Raw genomic sequence first — 23,096 nt, forward strand, 5'->3', positions numbered from 1 at the left:
CACGAATGTGTGGCAAAATTTGGCTCCAACTCCATCTACAAGTTTGCTGATGACACAACCGTAGTGGGTTGGATCTTGAACAAAGATGAATCAGAATACAGGAGGGAGATAGAGAACATGGTGGAGTCGTTAACGACAACAATCCCTGCCTCAATATCAGTAAAACTATAAAGCTGATCATTGACTTCAGCAAGCAAAGTATCGGACACACCCCTGTCTGCATCAACGGGGCCGACGTGAAGGTGGTTGACAGCTTCAAATTCCTCGGTGTGCAGATCACCTACAATCTGTCCTGGTCCACCCACGTCAACGCTACGACCAAGAAAGCACAACAGTGCCTATACTTCCTCAGGAAACCAAGGAAATTTGACATGTCCACACTGACTTTTACCAACTTTTACAGATGCACCATAGAAAGCATCCAATCTGGCTGCATCACAGCCTGGTATAGCAACTGCTCGGCCCAAGACCATAAGATACGTCAGAGAGTCGTGAACACAGCCCAGTCCATCAGAAGAACCCGCCTCTCATCCATTGACTCTATCTACACCTCCTGCTGCCTTGAGGAAGCGGGCAGCATAATCAAAGTTCCCTCCCACCCGGCTTATTCACTCTTCCAACTTCTTCCATCGGGCTGGAGATACAAAGGTCTGAGAACACGCACTAACCGATTCAAAAACAGCTTCTTCCCAGACTCTTTAATGACCGTTTTATGGATTGATCTAATCTCTTCACACATCTTCTCTACTGAGTATGCTTCACCCGATGCCTGTGTCTATGTATTTACATTGTGTATTTTATGTTTGCCCTATGTATTTTCTTTTCATGTACGGAGTGATCTGTCTGAGCTGTACGCAGAACAATACTTTTATCTGTACCTCGGTACATGTGACAATCAATAAATCTAATCCAATCCAATACTAATGTTGCTGATGACACAATGTGTAGGAGAGTAAGTTGTGAAGAGGACGTATAGATAGATTAAATGAGTGGGCGAAAACTTGGCAGATGTGGGAAATGCAGGAAGATGCGAACTTGCCCACTTTGATGGGAAGAACAGAAAATCACCATGTCATTGAAATGGTGAGATATGGGCGGCACAGTGGCGCAGTGGCTAGCATTATTGCCTCACGGCGTCGAGGACCCGGGTTCGATCCCAGCCCCAGGTCACTGTCTGTGTGGAGTTTGCTGATTCTCCCCATGTCTGCGTGGGTCTCACCCGCACAACTCAAAGATGTGGGGCGACATTCTCCGACCCCCCGCCGGGTCGGAGAATCGCCGGGGGCTGGCGTGAATCCCGTCCCCGCCGGTTGCCGAAGTCTCTGGCACCAGATATTCGGCGTGGGCGGGAATCGCGCCGCGCCGTTTGGCGGGCCCCTGCGCTCGATTCTCCGGCCCGGATGGGCCGAAGTCCCGCCGATAAATTGCCTGTCCCGCCGGCGTAAATTAAATCACCTACCTTACCGGTGGGACAAGGCGGCGTGGGCGGGCTCCAGGGTCCTGGGGGGGGCGCGGGGCGATCTGGCCCGGGGGGGTGCCCCCACGGTGGCCTGGCCCGCGATCGGGGCCCACCGATCCGCGGGCGGGCCTGTGCCGTGGGGGCACTCTTTCCCTTCCGCCTCCGCCACGGTCTCCACCATTGCAGAGGCGGAAGAGACTCCCTCCACTGCGCATGCGCGGGAAACTGCCAGCGGCCGCTGACGCTCCCGCGCATGCGCCGCCCCAAGATGTCATTTCCGCGCCAGCTGGCGGGGCAACAAAGGCCGTTTCTGCCAGCCGGCGGGGCGGAAATTCCTCCGGCGCCGGCCTAGCCCCTCAATGTTGGGGCTCGGCCCCTAAAGATGCGGCGCATTCCGCATCTTTGGGGCGGCGCGATGCCCGTCTGATTGCCGCCGTTTTGGGCGCCAGTCGGCGGACATCGCGCCGTTTCGGGAGAATTTCACCCGTGCAGCATAGGTGGATTGGCCACGCTAAAATGTCCCTTAATTGGAAAAAAAAGAATTGAGTACTTTAAATTTTATTTACAACAAAGAAATGGTGAGATATTGCAGATTTCTGAGGTACAGAGGGATATGGGCATCCTGGTACGTAGAATCAGAAACAAATTGAAGGAGTAGGCCATTCGGCCCTTCGAGCCCGCTCGTCCTCATGGTGGATCCTCTATTTCAACACAATGCTCCCGCTCTCTTCCCATACCCCCGACACCTTTAGCTTCTGAAAAGTTATTTCCTTCTTAAAATATATTCAGTGACTTAGCCTCCACAGCCTTCTGTGGAAGACAATTCCACAGGTTCACCACCGTCTGAGTGATGAAATCTCCTTTCATCTCAGTCTGAAATGTCCTACCCCATTTCCTGAAACTGTGACCCCTTGTTCTAGATACTTAATGAGGGGAGGCGGACCAGGTTGGACCTGCATCTATTGAAGTTTGGAAGAATGAATGATATTTTGAATTCATTCATGGGATGAGTGCGTCGCTCGCTATTTATTGGCCTTGAAAAGGTGGGAGGTTGGGAGAATTAGAGGTGATCTTATTGAAACATATAAAAACTCCTGAGGGTGTTTGACAGTGCAAGTATTTAGATGCGGAACAGGTATTTTTTAAAATGGGATTTAAGACAGGAGGAATTTAGTCTCTCAGAGGGCCATTAATCTTTGGGAATCTCTTCCACAAAGAGCAATGGAGGCTGACTGACTCAAGATATTCAAGGCGTAGAAGGCAATGAAGTGGAATTGAGGCCACCAAGGCCACAATCAGATTAGCCATTATCTTACTGAATGGTGGGGCAGGTTTCAGTGGCCAAAATGGCCGACTCCTGCGCCTATATGTTATGTTTGTATCTTCACGACCACTTGCTCTCATCCTCAACCACATTTCCAGGCCGCACTCAACCCCATTGACCACTATCCAGCCCTTCCGCACACCCAGTCCGCAGTCACCTTGCCAAGAGACCTTGCGCAATGGGGATTTCTTCATGACTCCCTCCTTGCTTTCTTGGCTGGAGGGTCTCTTGTTCAACAGACTGGCAGCCGTCCACCACCCTGCCAACCAACCCATCCACCATAAGACCATAAGACATAGGAGCAGAATTAGGCCACTCGGCCCATCGAGTCTGCACTGCTATTCAATCATGGCTCATATTTTCTCATCCCCATTCTCCTGCCTTCTCCCCATAACCCCTGATCCCCTTATTAATCAAGAACCTATCTATCTCTGTCTTAAAGACACACAGTGATTTGGTCTCCACAGCCTTCTGCAGCAAAGAGTTCCACAGATTCACCACCCTCTGGCTGAAAAAATTCCTCATCTCTGTTCTTTCCCGTCCACTCTATCCAGGCCTCGCAGTATCCTGTAAGTTTCAATAAGCTCCCCTCTCCAACTCTTCTAAACTCCAACGAGTACGGACCCAGAGTCCTCCAACGTTCCTCATATGACAAGTTCTTCATTCCAGGGATCATTCTTGTGAACCTCCTCTGGACCCTTTCCAAGGCCAGCACCTCCTTCCTTAGATACGGGACCCAAAACTGCTCACAATACTCCAAATGGGGTCTGACCAGAGCCTTATACAGCCTCAGAAGTACATCCCTGGTCTTGTATTCTAGCCCTCTTGACATGAATGCTAACATTGCATTTGCCTTCCTAACTGCCGACTGAACCTGCACGTTAACTTCAGAGAATCGTGAACAAGGACTCTCAAGACCCTTTGTGCTTCTGATTTCCTCAGCATTTCCCCATTTGGAAAATAGTCTATGCCTAAATTTCTCCTTCCAAAGTGCATAACCTCACACTTTTCCACATTGTATTTCATTTGCCACTTCATTGCCCACTCTCCTAGCTTGTCCATGTCCTTAGCCCCCTTCCTTCCTCAATACTACCTGCCCCTCTACAGATCTTAGTATCATTTGCAAATTTAGCAACAGTGCCTTCAGTACCTTTTTCCAGATCCACCACCCTGCCAAACATCCCACCCACCATCCTGCCAACCATCCCACCCACCACCCTGCCAACCAGCCCACCTACCATCCTGCCAACCATCCCACCCACCACCCTGCCAACGAGCCCATCCACCACCCTGCCAACTATCCCAGCCACCACCCTGCCAACCATCCCACCCACTGCCCTGCCAACCAGCCCATCCACCACCCTGCCAACCAGCCCATCCACCACCCTGCCAACAAGCCCATCCACCGCCCTGCCAACCATCCCACCCACCACCCTGCCAACTATCCCAGCCACCACCCTGCCAACCATCCCACCCACCGCCCTGCCAACCATCCCACCCACCGCCCTGCCAACCAGCCCACCCACCACCCTGCCAACGACCCCACCCACCACCCTGCTAACCAGCCCACCCACCATCCTGCCAACCATCCCACCCACCATCCTGCCAACCATCCCACCCACTGCCCTGCCAACCATCCCACCCACCACCCTGCCAACCATCCCACCCACTGCCCTGCCAACCAGCCCATCCACCACCCTGCCAACCAGCCCATCCACCACCCTGCCAACAAGCCCATCCACCGCCCTGCCAACCATCCCACCCACCACCCTGCCAACTATCCCAGCCACCACCCTGCCAACCATCCCACCCACCGCCCTGCCAACCATCCCACCCACCGCCCTGCCAACCAGCCCACCCACCACCCTACCAACGACCCCACCCACCACCCTGCCAACCAGCCCACCCACCATCCTGCCAACCATCCCACCCACTGCCCTGCCAACCATCCCACCCACCACCCTGCCAACCAGCCCACCCACCGCCCTGCCAACCATCCCACCCACCACCCTGCCAACCATCCCACCCACCACCCTGCCAACCAGCCCACCCACTGCCCTGCCAACCATCCCGCCCACCGCCCTGCCAACCATCCCACCCACCACCCTGCCAACCATCCCACCCACCACCCCGCCAACCATCCCACCCACCACCCTGCCAACCATCCCACCCACCACCCCGCCAACCATCCCACCCACCACCCTGCCAGCCAGCCCATCCACCACTCTGCCAACCAGCCCTTCCACCACCCCGCCAACCAGCCCTTCCACCACCCTGCCAACCATCCCACCCACCACCCTGCCAGCCAGCCCATCCACCACCTTGTCAACCAGCTCAGTAGTCAGATTGGAAGTTCAGCGCAAAACTTTCACCAAGTGAATTTAAAGACAATCTATCATTTAAAGCTATAATTAATTCAGAGAAGCTGTAGTCCCAGCTTTCCATACAGCGCTGCTAGGCACCCGATCCCCACTCCCGGACCACTGGCCCACACTCAGCCTGGCCACTATTGGGGCATCTCGTATCGCTCGAGCCAGTTTGGGGGAACAGCTCCACCTGGTGGTCAAGTACAGCCTCACCGGCACAAAACCCCTCAAGTTCACAGACCACAAGTCACAGTTTACAGGAAGGTTATGGTGCAGAAGGAGGACATTTGACCCATCATGTCTTCGTCAGCTCTCCAAATGAGTCTCATTCTCCTGTCTTCTCCCAGTGACTTTGTACATTCTTCTTTTTCAAATAACGAACGTGATGTCGAAAGGGGCTGGGGATCGGGATAGGCGGGGCGGGGTTCACTCAAGTTAATAACTCACGCAGATGTCCAAACACCAAAAACTGAACATTTATTCAAACGTCTTCAGGTACTCAGCAAAACAGAAAGGAAAGAAAATAAACACCAAGCTCTTCTTTTAGCCGAACGTTACACACAGTGGGCACAGTCTAACTGAATTGCAACTGAGTCCCGTGTCGAGCGCGTTCAGCCAGGTGTTTCCCACACTCGCAGCATTATCTAAAGGGACTTTGTTATAATCCGGAGCCTCAGCAAGGAACGCGTCACCGAGGCTGCACTTACGTCCCAGTGTGTCGACCCTCCCGAAGTGACCGCCAGAACCTACAAAACCCCAATTAACTGATAAGGAGTCACCTCGCACGGGCAGGACACCCCCGGGCCTGATCCCCAGCGGGGGGGGAAATGCCAGCTTGGTACCTTGGCACTGCCAGCCTTGCACACTGGCCTTGCACACTGGCAGTGCCCCTGCCAGCTTGGCAATGCCAAATGGGCATCTTGGCACCCCCTTACAGGTGAGTTGGGACTGTGGAGGCGGGCGTTTGAGCGTCAGGGGGGGGTTCAAGAGATCGGGACGCCATTTAAAAATGGCATCCCGACCTCTCCCTGAACTGGGGAGTTCCGGCAAGCGGAGCATTCGGTGCAGAAAACGGGACTAAGTGCAGCCTCGGCTGCGCGTTCCCCGCTGAGGCTCCCGATCTATCTAAATGGCTATTCAAAAGCGTTGTGTTTCTCAGCACTCTGAGCCCCAGGAAACACCCGGCTAATCGCGCACTAAGGGACATTCGGGTAGGTTGCACCCCATGACAGGTTCGGCAAAAGAAAACTGCTCCCATTGGCTGACCGTACAAGGACCGGGGGCACAGGTTTGAGCCAGAAATGCAAGGAGAATGCGAGGAAGAATTTTTCTTTAGCAATGATTGGTGATGACCTGGAACTCGCTGTCTTTGAGGGTTGTGAAAGACAATTTTTAATTCCAGTGGGAAATGAGGTGGGTACTTGAGGGAACTAGACTTAAATGGTTATGGGGATAGAATGGGAGAATGGGTCTGATTGGGTTGCTCAACAGAGAGCTAGCATGGACTCAGAGGTATGACATGGACATACAGTGCAGAAGGAGGCCATACGGCCCATCGAGTCTGCACCGACCCACTTAAGCCCTCACTTCCACCCTATTCCCGTAACCCAATAACCCCTCCTAACTATTCTGGTCACTAAGGGCAATTTATCACGGCCAATCCACCTAACCTGCACGTCTTTGGACTGTGGGAGGAAACCGGAGCACCCGGAGGCACCCACGCAGACACGGGGAGAACGTGCAGACCCCGCACAGACAGTGACCCAGCGGGGAATCGAACCTGGGACCCTGGCGCTGTGAAGCCACAGTGCTATCCACTTGTGCTACCGCACTGCCCCACCGTGCTGTTGTAATGGCTATTACTATAGCATTGCGGGGATTAATACCCCTGACTTTTAAAACAATGATATTGCTCGAGTTAAATATTGTGCTTTTTGAACAATGACAGTGCAAGAGATGTTTTCGAGCATTAAGAACTGATGATCATCCCTGGCCAAATTGACCCTCATCTTATCGTTCCTTATTACTTATCTTTTATCAAACACTTTCAGAACTTTATAACCAATATTATTACAGGGTTAATTATTCATGAAGTTACTGCTTTTTCTTTCCAATAGATCTTCATCAACAATGAATGGCACGAATCAGTCAGCAGAAAGAAATTTGCTACATTCAACCCAGCAACAGGGGAGAGAATATGTGATGTGGAGGAAGGCGATAAGGTAAATTGTTCCAAAATGTTTTTTTTAAGCCGTGCAAGGATTTTACTATGTTAGTTTTGTTATTAATCCTCAGGCTGTAAGAAAAATGTCAAACACTCCCCTCATTTTGCTGAATAACCAGTTCAGCAATTGCTAGACTGTTCTTCTTCCAGGGGAATATTGAGTCTCTTGGCCCATTGCCTGTTTCCAAGCAGTGTTTTGTGGTGGCGAGCTTTCTCAAGCACCTCCGATGGTCAAGGCTGACTACTTACCCACTCGGAATGTTTTACTACCACATCCACTCTGCATTTATGCCACATGCCTGCCCAATTCCCAGCACTCTGGGTCAGACACAAACAATAACCTAACAGTGAGAAACCTTTCTAATGTCAACCCGTTACTTTATTACTCTTGCTTCAACACGATCCAGAGAAAAAAAATCAACCAATCGCAGCTTTTTTTCCCCCCCCTGTCTCCTTGTTGCCCTCATTTCTCATCGCTTTCTAATGTCAACGTCAAACTTTAGGGCTAAATTTCCCGACACTGTGTTCCCACGTTCTGAATGAATCCACACGTATGTTATTCCCCCAGGATCTAGAGGCAGGCTGGGTGTGAGGACACTGCCTCCTGGTGCCTCCTGGAGGTGGGAGCGAAGCTGGGCAAGTGCCGATGCCAGAGGGTTAGATGTCTCCCTCCATTCACTGGGGCATCGGCTCAGTTCTGTGGATGTCTGTTAAGTCCCCTCGTCCTCACCCCTCACCCGACTCCCCTGCCCTCGCCGTGCCCCCATGTCTGCTCCCGCCACAATTCCTGTGCCGGTTAAAATGCCGGGGGCCGGGACCCGTGTGGGAAATTTGAAGATATAGCCCTCCTGCCTCTATTTCCAGCTGTCCAACACAAGTTTTACAAAACAGCAACATCCAGCCCTAAAACCTTCCCTTACTTTCTGCCTCTGGTCCCCACTCTCTAACTGGGAAGCTGAAGAACTGTCAAATAAATGAGTCTTTCTCAATTGTTAAGCTGCTTCAAAGGTTTTTTTTCAGTTAATCCAGAGGCCAGGAACTCAGACAAGTAACCAGCTGCCATCATAAATATGATCAGATCAATCCTTAATATGTTTGACAGCATCAAACTACAAAGGGTGCTGCTGCTGAATGAATGAGTATACTGATATGTATACTGGTATATGTATACTGGTATACTTACTTGGATCTGCATGGCGGTTTAGCTCAATTGGCTGGACAGATGGTTTGTGATGCAGAACAAGGCCAACAGTGCAGGTTCAATTCCTGTACTGACTGAGGTTATTCATGAAGGCCCTGCCTTTTGAACCTTGCCCCTCACCTGAGGTGTGGTGATCCTCAGGTTAAATCACCAGCAGTCAACTCTGCCCCTCAAAGGGGCCAAATATGGTCATCTGGGACTATGGTGACTTTACTAGTATATGTATACCGCTGTATGTATACTGGTATATGTATGCTAGTCTAGATATACCGATATATGTATACTTATAATACTACTATATGCATGCTATAACACAGAACATAGAATCCCTTCAGTGCAGAAGGAGGCCATTCAGCCCATTGAGCTGGCTCCAACCCTCTGAAAGACCACCCTACCCAGGTCCACTCCCCTACCCTATCCCCATAACCCAGTAACCTACTTAACCTTTTTGGACCACCAAGGGGAAATTTATCTTTGGACTGCGGGAGGAAACCAGAGCACCCAGAGGAAACTCACGTTAACACGGGGAGAAAGTGCACGCTCCACACAGACCGTCACCAGAAGCCAGAATTGAACCAGGCCCCTGGCGCTGTGAGGCAGCAGTGCTAACCACTGCACCACTGTGCCGCCCGTCCAGATTTACCGCTTTAACACGACAGGGAGAACTCAGGGTGAACCCATCACCGGATTTTTGGCCAGATTACAGAAATTGGCAGAACAGTGTGAATGTGGGCCATCCCTGACTGACATATTGTAAGACAGATTGGTGTGCGGAATGAACAATGGGACAACTCAAAAAAAATTATTTGCTGAACCCAACCTGGATTTTTAAAAAAAATAATTGAAAAAGCTCTATCACTCGATAGAGCAGACAAAGGGGCTCAGGAGCTACAAGGGGCATCAGACAGCAAACTCCTCCAGTTAGGGGGGAGGGCCTCATGTAAAATGACTATTCCTCAACTGAAGGTGACTGTGTCAATAAGATGCTTAACAGTCCATTGAAAAATCAGAGCTCAATTCGAGTCACCCAACAATCAATGTTAATCCCAAGGATAGAACATAGAACATAGAACATTACAGCGCAGTACAGGCCCTTCGGCCCTCAATGTTGCGCCGACCTGTGAAACCACTCTAAAGCCCATTTACACTATTAGGGAACCTGCTCCAAAAGGTTGCAGCTGTCAGATGATGGACTATTGCAAGCACTACTAAAGGGCACAGCCAAGACAAAACTATGGGAATAAGCGAAAGGCGTGCTACTCAGGGAAAAAGCCAAGACCAGCGCCGATACTACTGGAACTACATGACGACCACCCTGGGGTATTGAAAATTTAATTGCTCACCAGGATCTATGTCTCATGACCCGGCCTAAATTCAGACATCACAGACTTGGTGAGACAATGCAACCTTTGCCAGGAGAATCAAAGACTCCCTCGTCAGCCCCCCTACATCCATGATAGACCTTGGGTGCGAGTGCGCAGGGACTTTTCCAGGCCTCTTATGGGTTGCATGTTTTTGATCCTGGTGGATGCACACTCCAAATGGTTGGAGATACAGTGCATGGGTTCCATGACCTCCCACACTACAATCGAGAAATTGGGGCAGAGTTTATGCATGCACGGAATATCAGAAGTCCTGGTTTCCGACAACGACACTGCCTTCGCCAGTAGTGAGTTCCGAAGCTTCATGCAATCCAATGGCATCAGACACACCAAAGCAGCACCTTATCACCCGTCATCTATTGGATGGCGGAATGGGCAGTGCAGAGCTTTAAAATCAGCATGAAGAAACAACCGGCGGCATCCATGGAGATCAAATTGGCACGATTTGTGTTCGATTAGAGGACCACCCTTCACACAACCACAGGAACTACCCCAACGAAGCTGTTAATGGGACGGCTAAGCCGACCATTCCCAAACCTGGTGGGGAGGGTGGAGCCCCAGCAAGAGAACCAGAGAATAAATTACGATTCTGCAAGAACAGAAAGAACATTCAAAAACGGCGATCAGGTTTATGTGAAGGGCTTTGAAGATGGTGCCAGCTGGGTACTTGGGATCATAATGGAGGAAACTGGGCCAGTGCCGTACAAAGTGAATGTCCAGGGTAAGGACACAAAGAAAAACCTAGACTACCTCAGGAGTAGCGAATCAGCCCCCTGAGCAAGCCTCATTACCGGCCATGTGGTGGGCGCCGCTAGTTCCGGCTAACAGAGCGAAGGCAGCCCAGCGTCCTTCCCCCCTGATAACGAGGACGCGGACTCCGAGATGGAAGCAGAGGAAGCTGGGGCCCCGACTGAAGCAGATCCTGAAGAGGAATCTGTGTCGGTAACTCTTTGACGGTCCCTCCGGAAAGGAAGGGCTGCAATTTGGTACACACCTCCTGATCTGCGTCCATCTTCAACTGACCTCAGTCCGATCACCAAGCAACAGAAAGGGCCTCTCCGCAGCAGGAATCCTGGGGAGAAACGGATTTGATGGGGGAGGGATGTTAATGATGGCCACAAAGGGGGTAGCACGGTGGCACAGTGGTTAGCACTGCTGCCTCGCGGCACCTAGGACCCGGGTTCGATCCCGGCCCTGGGTTACTGTCCGTGTGGAGATTGCACATTCTCCCCGTGTCTGCGTGGATCTCCCCCCACAACTCAAAGATGTGCAGTGCAGTTGGATTGGCCAAGCTAAATTGCCCCTTAATTGGAAAATCTAAAAACAATAATGGCCAGGGAGGACACAGGGGATCAGCAACAAAACTTGCCATGGGCTCTGTGCATTATGAATTCCATTTTTACAAAAAATAATAATTTAGAGTCCCCAATTATTTTTTTCCAATTAAGGGGCAATTTAGCGTGGCCAATCCACCTACCCTGCACACCTTTGGGTTGTGGGGGTGAAACCCATGCAAACATGGGGAGAATGTGCAAATTCCACAAGGACAGTGACCCAGAGCCGGGATGAAGCTTGGGACCTCGGCGCCGTGAGACAGCTGTGCTAACCACTGCGCCACCCTGCTGCCCTATAAGTTCCATCATTGAGCGGGTGGGAGCTTGCCCAATGGCAAATGAGCAGAGGCAGCTTCAAACCCGCTGCTTGGACACGGGCCGGTATTCTGTAGGTCCCTGGGCTTCGATTTGTGCGCTGTAAACCGCGGCAGTGGCCTTTTCCGATGCTTTAGTACAGGGCTTGGTACTGGCAGACTAGCCTTGGCGAGGTTACTACAGATCATTGGATAGAAGGAGTTTAAGAACTTGACAAGTTCTCCATCTCTTTAATTTCAATGGATCAAAATACGAGTCTGTTCCCTCGGAGCAGACCGTCCCTGGCCAGATTTTCCTGCTTATTTTGAGCTCCCTAGGAACATTGAACCGGGAACATTTACCAGGTTTTATTTCTAGTCTTAACTTTATCCTGAACATATTCCATCATAATCACCATAGATTCAAATGTTTCAGCAATTTGAATAATTAATACTATTCATGTAACAAGGTTAAAAGAAAGTGTAAAGATATTTCAATATTATCTAATATTTCAGAAAGGTTCCCTTTGAATTAAGCATCCTCTGGCTAGAAGTGTGCCTGTGCGCACCCACAATCAGCATTCATCTTTACTGGGAGGCCTGAGACACCTCTGTGGGCCTCAATGACATTGTTGGCCTATGACACCCCCACAGGCAGTTTTTTAGATGACTATAAGGCTGCTACCTAAGCAGCATCATTCTGAAGGAGGAACATGGGGACCATGAGGATGTTAGAGTCGGGAGGCCACGGGGGTGTTTGGAATCTGGAGATGAGGGGAGGGGGGAATGTGGAATCAGGAATGCACCGGACTCTGCCTCCACAATGAGTCTCTTGAAGCAGCTGAGCTTTAGTTGTGGTGGGGGAGCACTGAAGAATGCTGATTCATAGCATCCTCACAACCCAGAAGGAGGCCTTTCGGCCCATTGAGTCTGCATCGACTCTCTGAAAGGCCACCCTACCTCGGCCCATCTGTGGAATTCTTTGCCGCAGAAGGCTGTGGAGGCCAATTCACTGACTGTCTTTAAGACAGAGATAGATAGGTTCTAGATTAATAAGGGGATCAGGGGTTATGGGGAGAAGGCAGGAGAATGGGGATGAGAAAATATCAAAATTGATTGAATGGAGGAGCAGACTCGATGGGCCGAGTGGCCTAATTCTGCTCCTATGTCTTATGGTCTTATGGACTTGAACCAGAACTGGAAAGGGCACTTTGAAGTTCAAAATAATCGTGATTAAAAATATAATCGTTGAAAAATATTGGTGGTCACTGCTTTCATTTCTAAAGAACTGGCTCATCTAGTTGCTGAATGGGGTAATTTAGCATGGCCTATCCACCTAAGATGCACAGAATACTGATCCGCCCTGTTTTTTACTTCACGGCTGGGTCAGATTCCTGACCCACTCACTGCTATCCAATTTCTATCAGGTAGACTCAGTTACAATGAACGTTTGACCGTCCACCGCTATTTCTGGCCCCACCCGCACCTCGACAAGAATGTAAAACTTTGCCCAGTGTAGAGAACTTAGACCAGTAAATGGCCTGACCCAGAAAACAGACACAACAGGGTTGAGTTCTTAACCCAGTCAGTACCTCATTGTCACAGAGTGTCTCAATTTGAAGTTCCACTCTTTCACATTAAGCTTTGATTTTAATCTGGAAGAAGGTACTGAAGGCACTGTTGCTAAGTTTGCAGATGATACAAAGATCTGTAGAGGGACAAATTGTATTGAGGAAGCAAGGGGGCTGCAGAAGGACTTGGAAAAGCTAGGAGAGTGGGCAATGAAGTGGCAAATGAAATACAATGTGAAAAAGTGTGAGGTGATGCACTTTGGAAGGAGGAATTTAGGCATAGACTATTTTCTAAATGGGGAAATGTTTCGGAAAGCAGAAGCACAAAGGGACCTGGGAGTCCTTGTTCACAATTCTCTTAAGGTTAATGTGTAGTTAAGAAGACAAATGCAATGTTAGCATTCATGTCGAGTGCTAGAATACAAGACCAGGGATGTACTTCTGAGGCTCTATAAGGCTCTGGTCAGACCCCATTTGGAGTATTGTGAGCAGTTTTGGGCCCCTTATCTAAGGAAGGATGAGCTGGCCTTGGAAAGGGTCCAGAGGAGGTTCACAAGAATGATCCCTGGAATGAAGAACTTGTCGTATGAGAAACGTTTGAGGACTCTGGGTCTGTACTCATTGGAGTTTAGAAGGATGAGAGGGGATCTTATTGAAACTTACAGGATACTGCGAGGCCTGGATAGAGTGGACGTGGAGAAGATGTTTCCACTTGTAGGAAAAACTAGAACCAGAGGACACCATCTCAGACTAAAGGGACGATCCTTTAAAACAGAGATGAGGAGGAATTTCTTCAGCCAGAGGGTGGTGAATCTGTGGAACTCTTTGCCGCACAAGGCTGTGGAGGCCAAATCACTGAGTGTCTAAGACAGAGATAGATAGGTTCTCGATTAATAAGGGGATCAGGGGTAATGGGAAGAAGGCAGGAGAATGGGGATGAGAATATATCAAAATTGATGGGCCTAGTGGCCTAATTCTGCTCCTACATCTTATGGTCGTATGGACTTGAACCAGAACTGGAAAGGGCACTTTGAAGTTCAAAATAATCGTGATAAAAATATAATTGTTGAAAAATATTGTTGGTCATTGCCTTCATTTCTAAAGAACTGCCTCATCTAGTTGCTGAATGTACAGAATGGCAGCACACGGGGTGGAGTTTGGCAGCCGGTCCCAGTGGTTCAAAGGCCCATTGACTTCGGTGGGATTGGGAAATCCCACTGGTGGGACGGGACAGAGTACAATTTCACCAAACGGTCAGTTCACGACATCCAGTTTCAACCATTGTCACAAATTGAAAATGAATTAAGCTCTCAGGCACAAGCTGTTACACAACTTATTTTTTCAGGATGAGCAAGAGTTCCCAGAATTTCCTCAATCCAGTTCCCCCCCCCTCCCCCTTGGCTGGCCAAAGTTTACACAATGACAATATATTGAAACTCTTCCGAGAACAGCAGAGTGCAGAAAATGATGTATTGCAAAAGACCAAAGTGTTTACACCAATGATTCGCTCCATCATAGAATTGTATCAATGAAGATTGTTGCCATGGTTTTAATGAGAGGATCACGAGCAAATTGTTGGCACAGATTGGGCAAAATGTGGGAACAATATTTCAAAGGTCTGTGAGCAAGGAGAGGGTTCACATTTGGCCCTTCCCTCTTTGTCATCCGATCTGCCAATAATCTTCACTTCCCACACACGGCCGTGACCCTGCTTCCGGTGCACAAGGTTTCACATCACTGGAGGCCCTGGCTTCATTCCTGGCACATACCTACATGGAAATTATCAAACTATGAAAACAAGATATTTATATGATGCGTAGCTATTAGTAACTAAATTTACCTCCCTCACATTCCACAGAGATAAACGACGGACAGAATTTTCCCACCTGGAGACTAAGTGCAGCGGTGGGCAGGTTTCGTGGCATATTTCCCGCTGGGCAGCAGGACGGGAAATCGTGCCCATTTGTGCACTCAGAAGCTCATTAATTATGCATCTGATAGTAGCTCTTCGCATCACATTGCGAGACAGGCACTGATTGGTTAGCCCCGCAATTACCTAATGGGGTTGAATGTCTGTGCGCCATGTTTAAAAGCCACATGAACACAGGACAACCAGTTGTCAGGAGACATCTTGATACGGCTCCTCTGAGGAAATTAGCTGCTCCCAGCTTCAGTAATGACTCCCTTGAGGCCCTCACCCGTGGAGTCCACCAGCATCGATGTGTCCTCCACCCAAGGGTTGCCACCAGAAGACCCACCAGCTTCACCTTGCCGACTTGGGAAGGTCATCTCCCCGGCAACTGCCTGAGAAACACCATCCAGTGCAGGGAGAGGATGTATGATCTCATTCACCCTGCCAGCGTAAATCAACCTTTCAGCTCACTTTAGCGTTCTGACGCTAAAATCACGGCGGGCATCGATTTGACGGCAAATCGCAATTCACCATCACCTCGACAGCAGCGTCAATGCATTCCGTAATGCACGTACAGTAAACACCGTGCATGTCATTAGTGGGCCCAACCAGTTATTCCCCAGGGCCTCAGCGATGCTCCATCTCCGATGGGGCGTGTTTCAGTCGGCGCAGTTCACTTGTGCTTTTAAAAATCGTGAAACCGGCATGGCGGCTGCTGAGGGAGAGAGAGGGGGTACGGAAAGTGTCCAATATCGCCATAGTGTGCTGACAGTTTGCCGCTGGGCAGGGGGCTTCTGCCAGGGCCGGGCGGAGTATTGGGGGGTGGCCAGGAGGAGAGCTGTGACATCAGGGTGGACGGGCATGGAATACTATTGCCGCAGCTGGCAAGGCAGCCATGCAGCTGCACACACCACTAACAGCCCACTGTGAACTCAGGGCCACGGGTCGTATAGGTGTCCACCCCAGGCTACCCCCCTAGGTGCCCTCTGGCCTCAGCTGATCCAGCAGCTGAATGGGTGTGCTCCCGCACAACCACCCCACTCCCCCCTCCACCCCACTCCCCCAACTCCCCACCACCACCATCGTGTTGGCTGGGATTAATGTGTGTAGGGAGTGTAATGTGTATATGTGGCTGCAGCTTGTCAGCCTCTTGAGTGTCAATCAGGGACCCGGCGAATCCCTCACCGTTTTTCATCGGAATCGATTGTGTTCCACGTGGCTCGGTGCTAGCCCCTCCGCAGTTGCTGAATTAATCCAGGTTCGGCGCCAGTTTTGCTGTCGTGAAAGTCCACAAATTCTGCGTCAGCATCAATGCTTAGTCTCAGAAACGGAGAACCCAGACCATGATCTTCACTGTGCAGCAAATTGAAGCGCAAGGCAAGGAACAGCACCAACCACTGTACAAGGCCTTTTTCGCTCTGTGAAAGCCTTTGCCCCTCAATTGCGAAGGCTCCAATTTGGCTGTCCACAAACCCTGCCTTAGTAAAAACTGTGGTCAGACAAGGCAGTGTCATTGCACCAAATGTCTTCTCCATTTACCTCACTTCCTGCAATTTACCTACAAGCCTGGAGGTAATCCTCAGAACAAGTGGGACACTGTTCACCCCAGGCTGCTTTCAATCCAAAACCAATCCCAACTTAAACTCTTTACAATCTGCATCAACGACTCAGGTGAGGGGGTGCCCAGTGTGTGTTGTTGACAAGACATAGAAAGCTGAGAAACTAAGCGATGCAAAAAATTATAAACAGGTTAAAGCACAAAGATGTCAGATGGAATTAAATGTTGAGAAATGTGAAATTACCTATTCTGATAGGGACAATGGAGAAGCAGGATATGTTTTAAAAATTAGAGACGAGTAAAAGTTGGTAGGCAAATGGTTTTTGGTATCCTTGTGTATAAATCTGAGAAAGTTAACATGCTGGTGCAGCGAACAATTAGGGAGGCAAATGTTATGTTGACCTTTAGTGCAAGGGGAGGAGTTGCAGTACAGGAGCTGAGACCATACCTGAAGCACTATGTCTAGTTTTAGACTCCTTTCCAAAGGAAGGATATATTTGCCTTAGAGGGGTTGGAACAAAGGTTCACTAGATTGATTCCTGAATTGAGAGAGTTGCACTTATGTTATGAGAAGATGTTAAGTAGAATGGGTTTATAATCTCTGTAGTTCAGAGGAAAGAGAGGTAATCTCATTTGAAATATACAGAATTCATAGAGGCCGGGATACTCTGAGCCTCTGCGCCAACATCGCGCTAGGCGCAGGGGCGGAGAATGGGGCGTCAGACCCGCGATCGGGTCCGACGCCGGGACGCGAACCTCCGGCGACTGGAGAATCGCCGCCAGCCGCGCGTGCGTGGTCGACGCAGCGCTGGTCGGGGGCTGTTGAAAGAGGCCCCCGCAGCGATTCTCCACAGTCGATCGACTGAGTTCCTGCAGCCGTGGTTCCTCCATGGTCCCACCCGCTGGGAGCTTGCCGTCACGGCTGCGGTGGCCGTCCTGGTGGGGCAGGGGGGTCAGTCTCCGGGGGCGACCTCCACGCTGCCCATGCCCGCGATCGGGGGCCTCCTGATCGGCGGGCGCGCGCGATCTGGGGGTGGGGGGGTGGGGGAGGGCCTACCTTTTTGACTGATGCGTCATGTTTAAAATCATGAGGGGGCTGGACAGAGTAGATGGGCAGAAATTGTTCCCCCATCATAAAAGGACCGAGAATGGGAGGACACAGATTGAAAGTCATTTGCAAAAGAAGCAAATGTGATGTGAGAAAAATCTTTTTCGTACAGCGAGTGGATGGGACCTGGAATGCACGGCCTGGAAGTGTGGTGGAGGCAGGTTCAATCGAGGGGTTCCAGAGGGTGTTAGACGATTATTTGAATAGAAATAATGTGCGGGGGTACAGGGAAAAAGACAGGGGAAAGGCACTAAGTCATGATGCTCGTTTGGAGAGCCGGTACAGACATGATGGGCCGAATGGCCACCTTCTGCGCCGTAACAATTTTGTGATTCTGTGAAGTTGAAGGGGAAAGTCTACACAGCTGTTAATGAAGTGAAGGCTTTGAGATCAGAGTGTGAAGGCCTGTCTAAGGTTGGTGACCTGGCTAGATGTCCACTCTCTGGGTACATCTAATGCTAACCTTCTTGGCCCTTGTTGGCATTGAAAGTGGATCAGTAATTGTTTGGTAACTGCCAAAGTAACACTTATCTTTATTTTATTTGAGTACAGCAAACTTTAAATCCACCTGTGAAATGAGCAGTGTCAAGTCATTTGTCCAGGACGTGGCAGTTCTGGTGAGAACCCAAGTCTTTTGGAGTTTTACATGAGTAGTTTTGGGTGCAAGCCAGCACTGTCTTTTTTTCCTGTATTAGTTACAGGCAATGAAGAAAGAATGTTGCTCCTGCAGATAATACAGAACGTGTTTAGCGCCAAGATTGCAGCTCATTCTGCTTCCCTCAAAAACCAAAAACTATAAGAAAAGCACATTCTGTGTCAGGCATATTGCCAGCACAAGATGAGAATGTAGTTTTGAGTCTAGTTACCGTGACAGGCTGCAAATAAATGGCTTTGACCCTTGTAATATGAAGCTTAAATTGAGTTCCTGTTACAAAAATCTAATTCTAATTCCAACAGAGCCTTATGCAAAACAATTTACTTTTATTCGTGCTAAGCTGATTATTTCTTGCTCGTTGTCCAATTTTTTATGTATATCAACATAAAAAGTGTCATTGGTAATTTTTATGTGCAGACTTTATGTGCATTCAGCTCCCCAGTATGAGCTTGTGCATTAGAGTAAAAATGTATTTTATCTAGAGCCTTTCGTGGCAGCCCAAAGTGTTTTAGAGCCAATTAAATGGTTTTGGATTGTAGTTTCAGTTGTAATATAGAAAGTGGGGCAACCAATTTGCTCACAGGAAGTCACCATCCCACATACAGTAAAGTGACAAGGCTGAGTTAGGTAAATGTTTGATAGACGAGGGAGTCAAGGGTTTTGGAGGGCAGACAGGAAAGTAGAGTTAAAATCACAACCAGGTCAGGCATGATCTTATTGAATGATGGTACAGGGTCAAAGGGCCGAATGGCCTACTCCTGCACCTCTGTTTCTAAGCAGATAATATGTATTTTTGATGTTGATTGAGGAGTAGATATTGGCTGGTGCACTGGGAATCCTCAACAGCTCTTGTCCAGAATTACGGCAGCAGGACTTTTAATATCCAGACATAGACAGAGCCTCAATTTTGCATCGCTGGCATAGCAGCACTCCTTCAATTCTTTATTGAAACATCAGTGTGATAGTCGAAGGTAAGGACTTCATACAACATCAGGTAGGCAGGATAACAACTAAATTTATTTACTCTACTCACAATACTCCAATTACACCGCAGGTTCACCCTCTCCTACCTGCTCCCAGGTCGGGGTATATATCCTGTGAGGCTCCTCCCAATTGGGGGAGGGTGCCCCCCTCGGATCACCTGGGGGGTTTGCACTCCAAGATGTAGGAGGGGAACCATATACAATATAGGACTTGACCCCTGAGGGGGTCATAACACCGTCCCTCCCGCTCAGTCTGGAGAAACGTTCATTGCTTCAGACATGGTTCCCTCGACTGCTTGGGAAGCGTACGGTGGTCCAATGGCGGTGAGGTCGGTCCGGGAGGCGTGTAGCGCACCGGTGACCGTCGTTTTCATGAAGAGCGCTGAGGTGGGAGTGGCTTGGCTGGCAAAGGTGTCGGCACAAACGGCGCCAGTATGCTGTCACCAGGCAGGCCGGTGTCCATGTTGGAGTCATCATCGTTGTCGTCAATTGGACGGCCCCGCGGGTGCATTGAGTGCCTCAGCTTCCCAATGTCTGAAAGGGGCGCGAAGGAAAATGGTGTTCTGGCCCTGGCGGTGCCTTGGGTGTTCTCTTAGGCTGTGAAGGAGGTTGTGCCCAGATCCTGGTCAGGGCACCCTGACTTAACTCTAGCGGTTCTTGTCAACGTCGTTCAATGTGGTCAAGCGGCACGGTAGCACGGTGCTGCACTGTTGCTTCACAGCTCCAGAGTCCCAGGTTCGATTCCCGGCTTGGGTCACTGTCTTTGCGGAGTCTGCTTGTTCTCCCCGTGTCTGCGTGGGTTTCCTCCGGATGCTCCGGTTTCCTCCCACAAGTCCAGAAAGACGTGCTGTTAGGTAATTTGGACATTCCAAATTCTTCCTCGATGTCCCCAAACAGGCACCGGAATGTGGTGACTCGGGGACTTTCATAGTAACTTCATTGCAGTGTTAATGTAAGCCTTCTTGTGACACTAATAAAGAATATAAAGGTGGCGGTTGGCTGCATTCACTTGAGTCTGGACTGCGTAGGGGGTCGGGCCTGTCGCTTGGAGTACCACGCCAGGAATCCATGTGGCTCCTGTGCCAAAATTTTGCACGTAGACCCCGTCGCCTAGCTCGAAAGTGGTAGTAGTGAATGCCGATGTGAGTCCGCCTTGGAGCGATCCTGCTGTTGGCGGATCCATGCACCGGTGTTGGGGAATTCAAGGCTGAAGCGAGTCTTGAGCCGTCATCCCATGAGCAATCCCCGGTGCTGGCATGCGGTGCCGTACGGTAGCCGAAGAGAAACGGAACCAGCTGTGTCTCCCAAGGTCCGGCAGTCGTTTTCTTCATGGCCCACTTAAAGGTCTGGGCTGCCCGCTCAGCCAATCCATTGGAGGTCAGCTGGTACGGGGCAGTCTTCACCTGACGGATACCATTCGTGGCCATGAATGATGCAAAGTCTTGTCAGGTGAACGTTGTCCCATTATGAGTTTCCAGGACTTTGGGTATTCCGTGTATGCTAAAAATGTATCCTAACCTGTCCACGCTCGTCCGTGTTGTCACAGTTTGAACCTGGTGGTCCTCGAGCCATTCAGAATGGGCATTAACCAGAATAAAGAACGTGGGCCCCTGGAAGGGGCCGGCAAAGTCCGCGTGGATGCAGGACCGTTGTTTCCGCGGCCATTCCCATGGGTCATTCGGGTCCGCTGGTGGGGCTTTCTGGCGCTCTTGGCAAGGGACGCTTTGTTGGGCTACTCTCTAAATCTCTGAGTCCATCTCAGGCCACAAAATGTGGCTGCGAGACAGCATCTTCATTTTGGCCCGTTGTAGAGGTCCTTCATCAAAGACATGCGACCCTGCTTGGCAACAATCACTCGCATCCCCCACTCAGCTCCAGTAGCTTTGTGGTTTGGGCCCTCAGATCGTCAGGCAGTACTCTATGCTGGGCTGGGTATTGAACCATGTGCCGGACCCGTGACAGTTGTGGGTCTGTCTGGGTCCACTCCTTGATACGAGCCGCCATGACCGGCAAGGTGTTCATGAAGTGGAGGGCGCCGATTACCTCTGTGGCTGAAATGGGCACTGGCGGTTTCATGGAGAGGGGCAGGGGGCTCAATGTGTCGGTGTGTGGTATTTTTGTGCCCGGACGGTGTTCGTAGGCGGCTAGTAGCAAAGCCCACCATTGGACCCTGGCGTATCAGTGGGATCACCCTGTCCTCTTTAAATAACCCAGCAGGAGCTTGTGGCATGTGCAAATCGTGAACATCCATGCTGCAAATACGATGGCCAAACCTTCCTTCTCAACCTACGCGTAATTTTGCTCGGCATCGACAAGTGTGCGGGAAGCGAAGGCTATTAGCCGCTCTGAGTCATCGGGCATCCGGTGCACCAGGACCGCTTTGACGTCGTAAGGTGAGGTGTCGCATGTGAGGAGCACCAGCTTCGATGGGTCAAAGTATGTCAGTAGTTCGTTTGACAATTGGCGCCGCTTGACCACCTGGGAGACTTTAAGGTGCAAGAGGACTCAGTCCCATCGCTGCCCTTTCTTTAAGAGCTGGTGGGATGGGTTGAGCAACGTGGCCATCCTGGGTATGAATTTTCAGTAGTAGTTGATCAATCTGAGAAAGGAACAGAGCTCCGTCGGGCCACAAGGGATGGGGGCCTTGTCGGATTGCCTTCACCTTGTCCTCCACTGGGTGGAGGCCTCAGCTGTCCACCCGGTAACCCAGATAAGTGACCTCAGGAGCATGAAAAATGCATTTCTTCCTTCGCAGGCCTGTTCAAACCTCTCAAAGACTTTGGTGAGATTCTCCATATGTTCCTTTTGGGAGGTGCCTGTGATTCACACGTTGTCGAGGTGTACGGCCACCATTGGCAAACTCTGTAAGATATTTTCCATGATGCACTGGAAAATCACGCAGGGTAAGTAAACCCCGAACGGCAACCAGTTATATTCGTAGAGCCCCTTATGGGTGTTAATCGATATGAATTTTCGGGAACCTGGATCCAGCACCAGCTGTAGGTATGCATGGTTCATATCAAGCTTTGTGAGCATCTTTCTCCCACTGAGCTTAGCGTACAGGTCCTCGATACTCAGGACCGAGTAACGGTCAAGGCGGGATACCCGGTTCACGGTTATTTTGTAGTCGCCGCTAAGTCATACAGACCCATCGGGCTTCAATACTGGGACCGCTGGTGCAGCCCAGTCCGCGAGGTGGACAGGGTGGTTTATACCCAAATGCTCCAACCGGTCCAGCTCGTGGTCGACCTCGGGGCGCAGTGCCTAAAGTACTGGATGGACGCAAAAATACCGGGGTTGAGCGTTCCCGTCCACGCTGATCTTGGCCATTGTTCCCTTTATGGTACCGATGCCCTAGGCAAAGACTCTCGGGAACTTGGCCAGCACTCCCTCCGTCCTGCAGGGGTACATCCACAATACATGCTGCTAATCTAACCACAGGCGGTATAGCCAATTGTGGCCCAGCAAGCTGGGTCCGTCGTTGGGGAACACCACCAATGGCAAGCACGCTGATTGGTTCCTCTATACTATGGGACATGGGCAGTGCCCTCGATGGCCAAAGGCTCCCCAGCGTCAGTGGCCAAAATGGCTCCCGTGTCCCGAAGTTCCAGTCTGGAGGACAGTCCAGATTGCGCCGAATGGCCAATGGCTGATCACCGAGCCCCCCCCCCCCCCCCCCCCATCCCGCTGTTGAGTTCCATCTCAGTGGGGTGGCCATTTATCTGT

General features: G+C 50.4%; 1 protein-coding gene across 1 annotated transcript in view; it reads left to right on the top strand.

Moving 5' to 3' along the window:
- The window catches only part of aldh1a3 (aldehyde dehydrogenase 1 family, member A3), a 191,174-nt gene that overhangs the window by 24,739 nt on the left and 143,339 nt on the right, over window positions 1-23,096 (top strand). The window contains exon 2 of the mRNA XM_072468807.1: window positions 7,267-7,371. Coding sequence (XP_072324908.1) covers window positions 7,267-7,371 — 105 coding nt within the window. The remainder of the gene's footprint in view (window positions 1-7,266; window positions 7,372-23,096) is intronic.

This window comes from Scyliorhinus torazame, chromosome 12, assembly GCF_047496885.1.
Source record: "Scyliorhinus torazame isolate Kashiwa2021f chromosome 12, sScyTor2.1, whole genome shotgun sequence".
Taxonomy (NCBI): domain Eukaryota; kingdom Metazoa; phylum Chordata; class Chondrichthyes; order Carcharhiniformes; family Scyliorhinidae; genus Scyliorhinus; species Scyliorhinus torazame.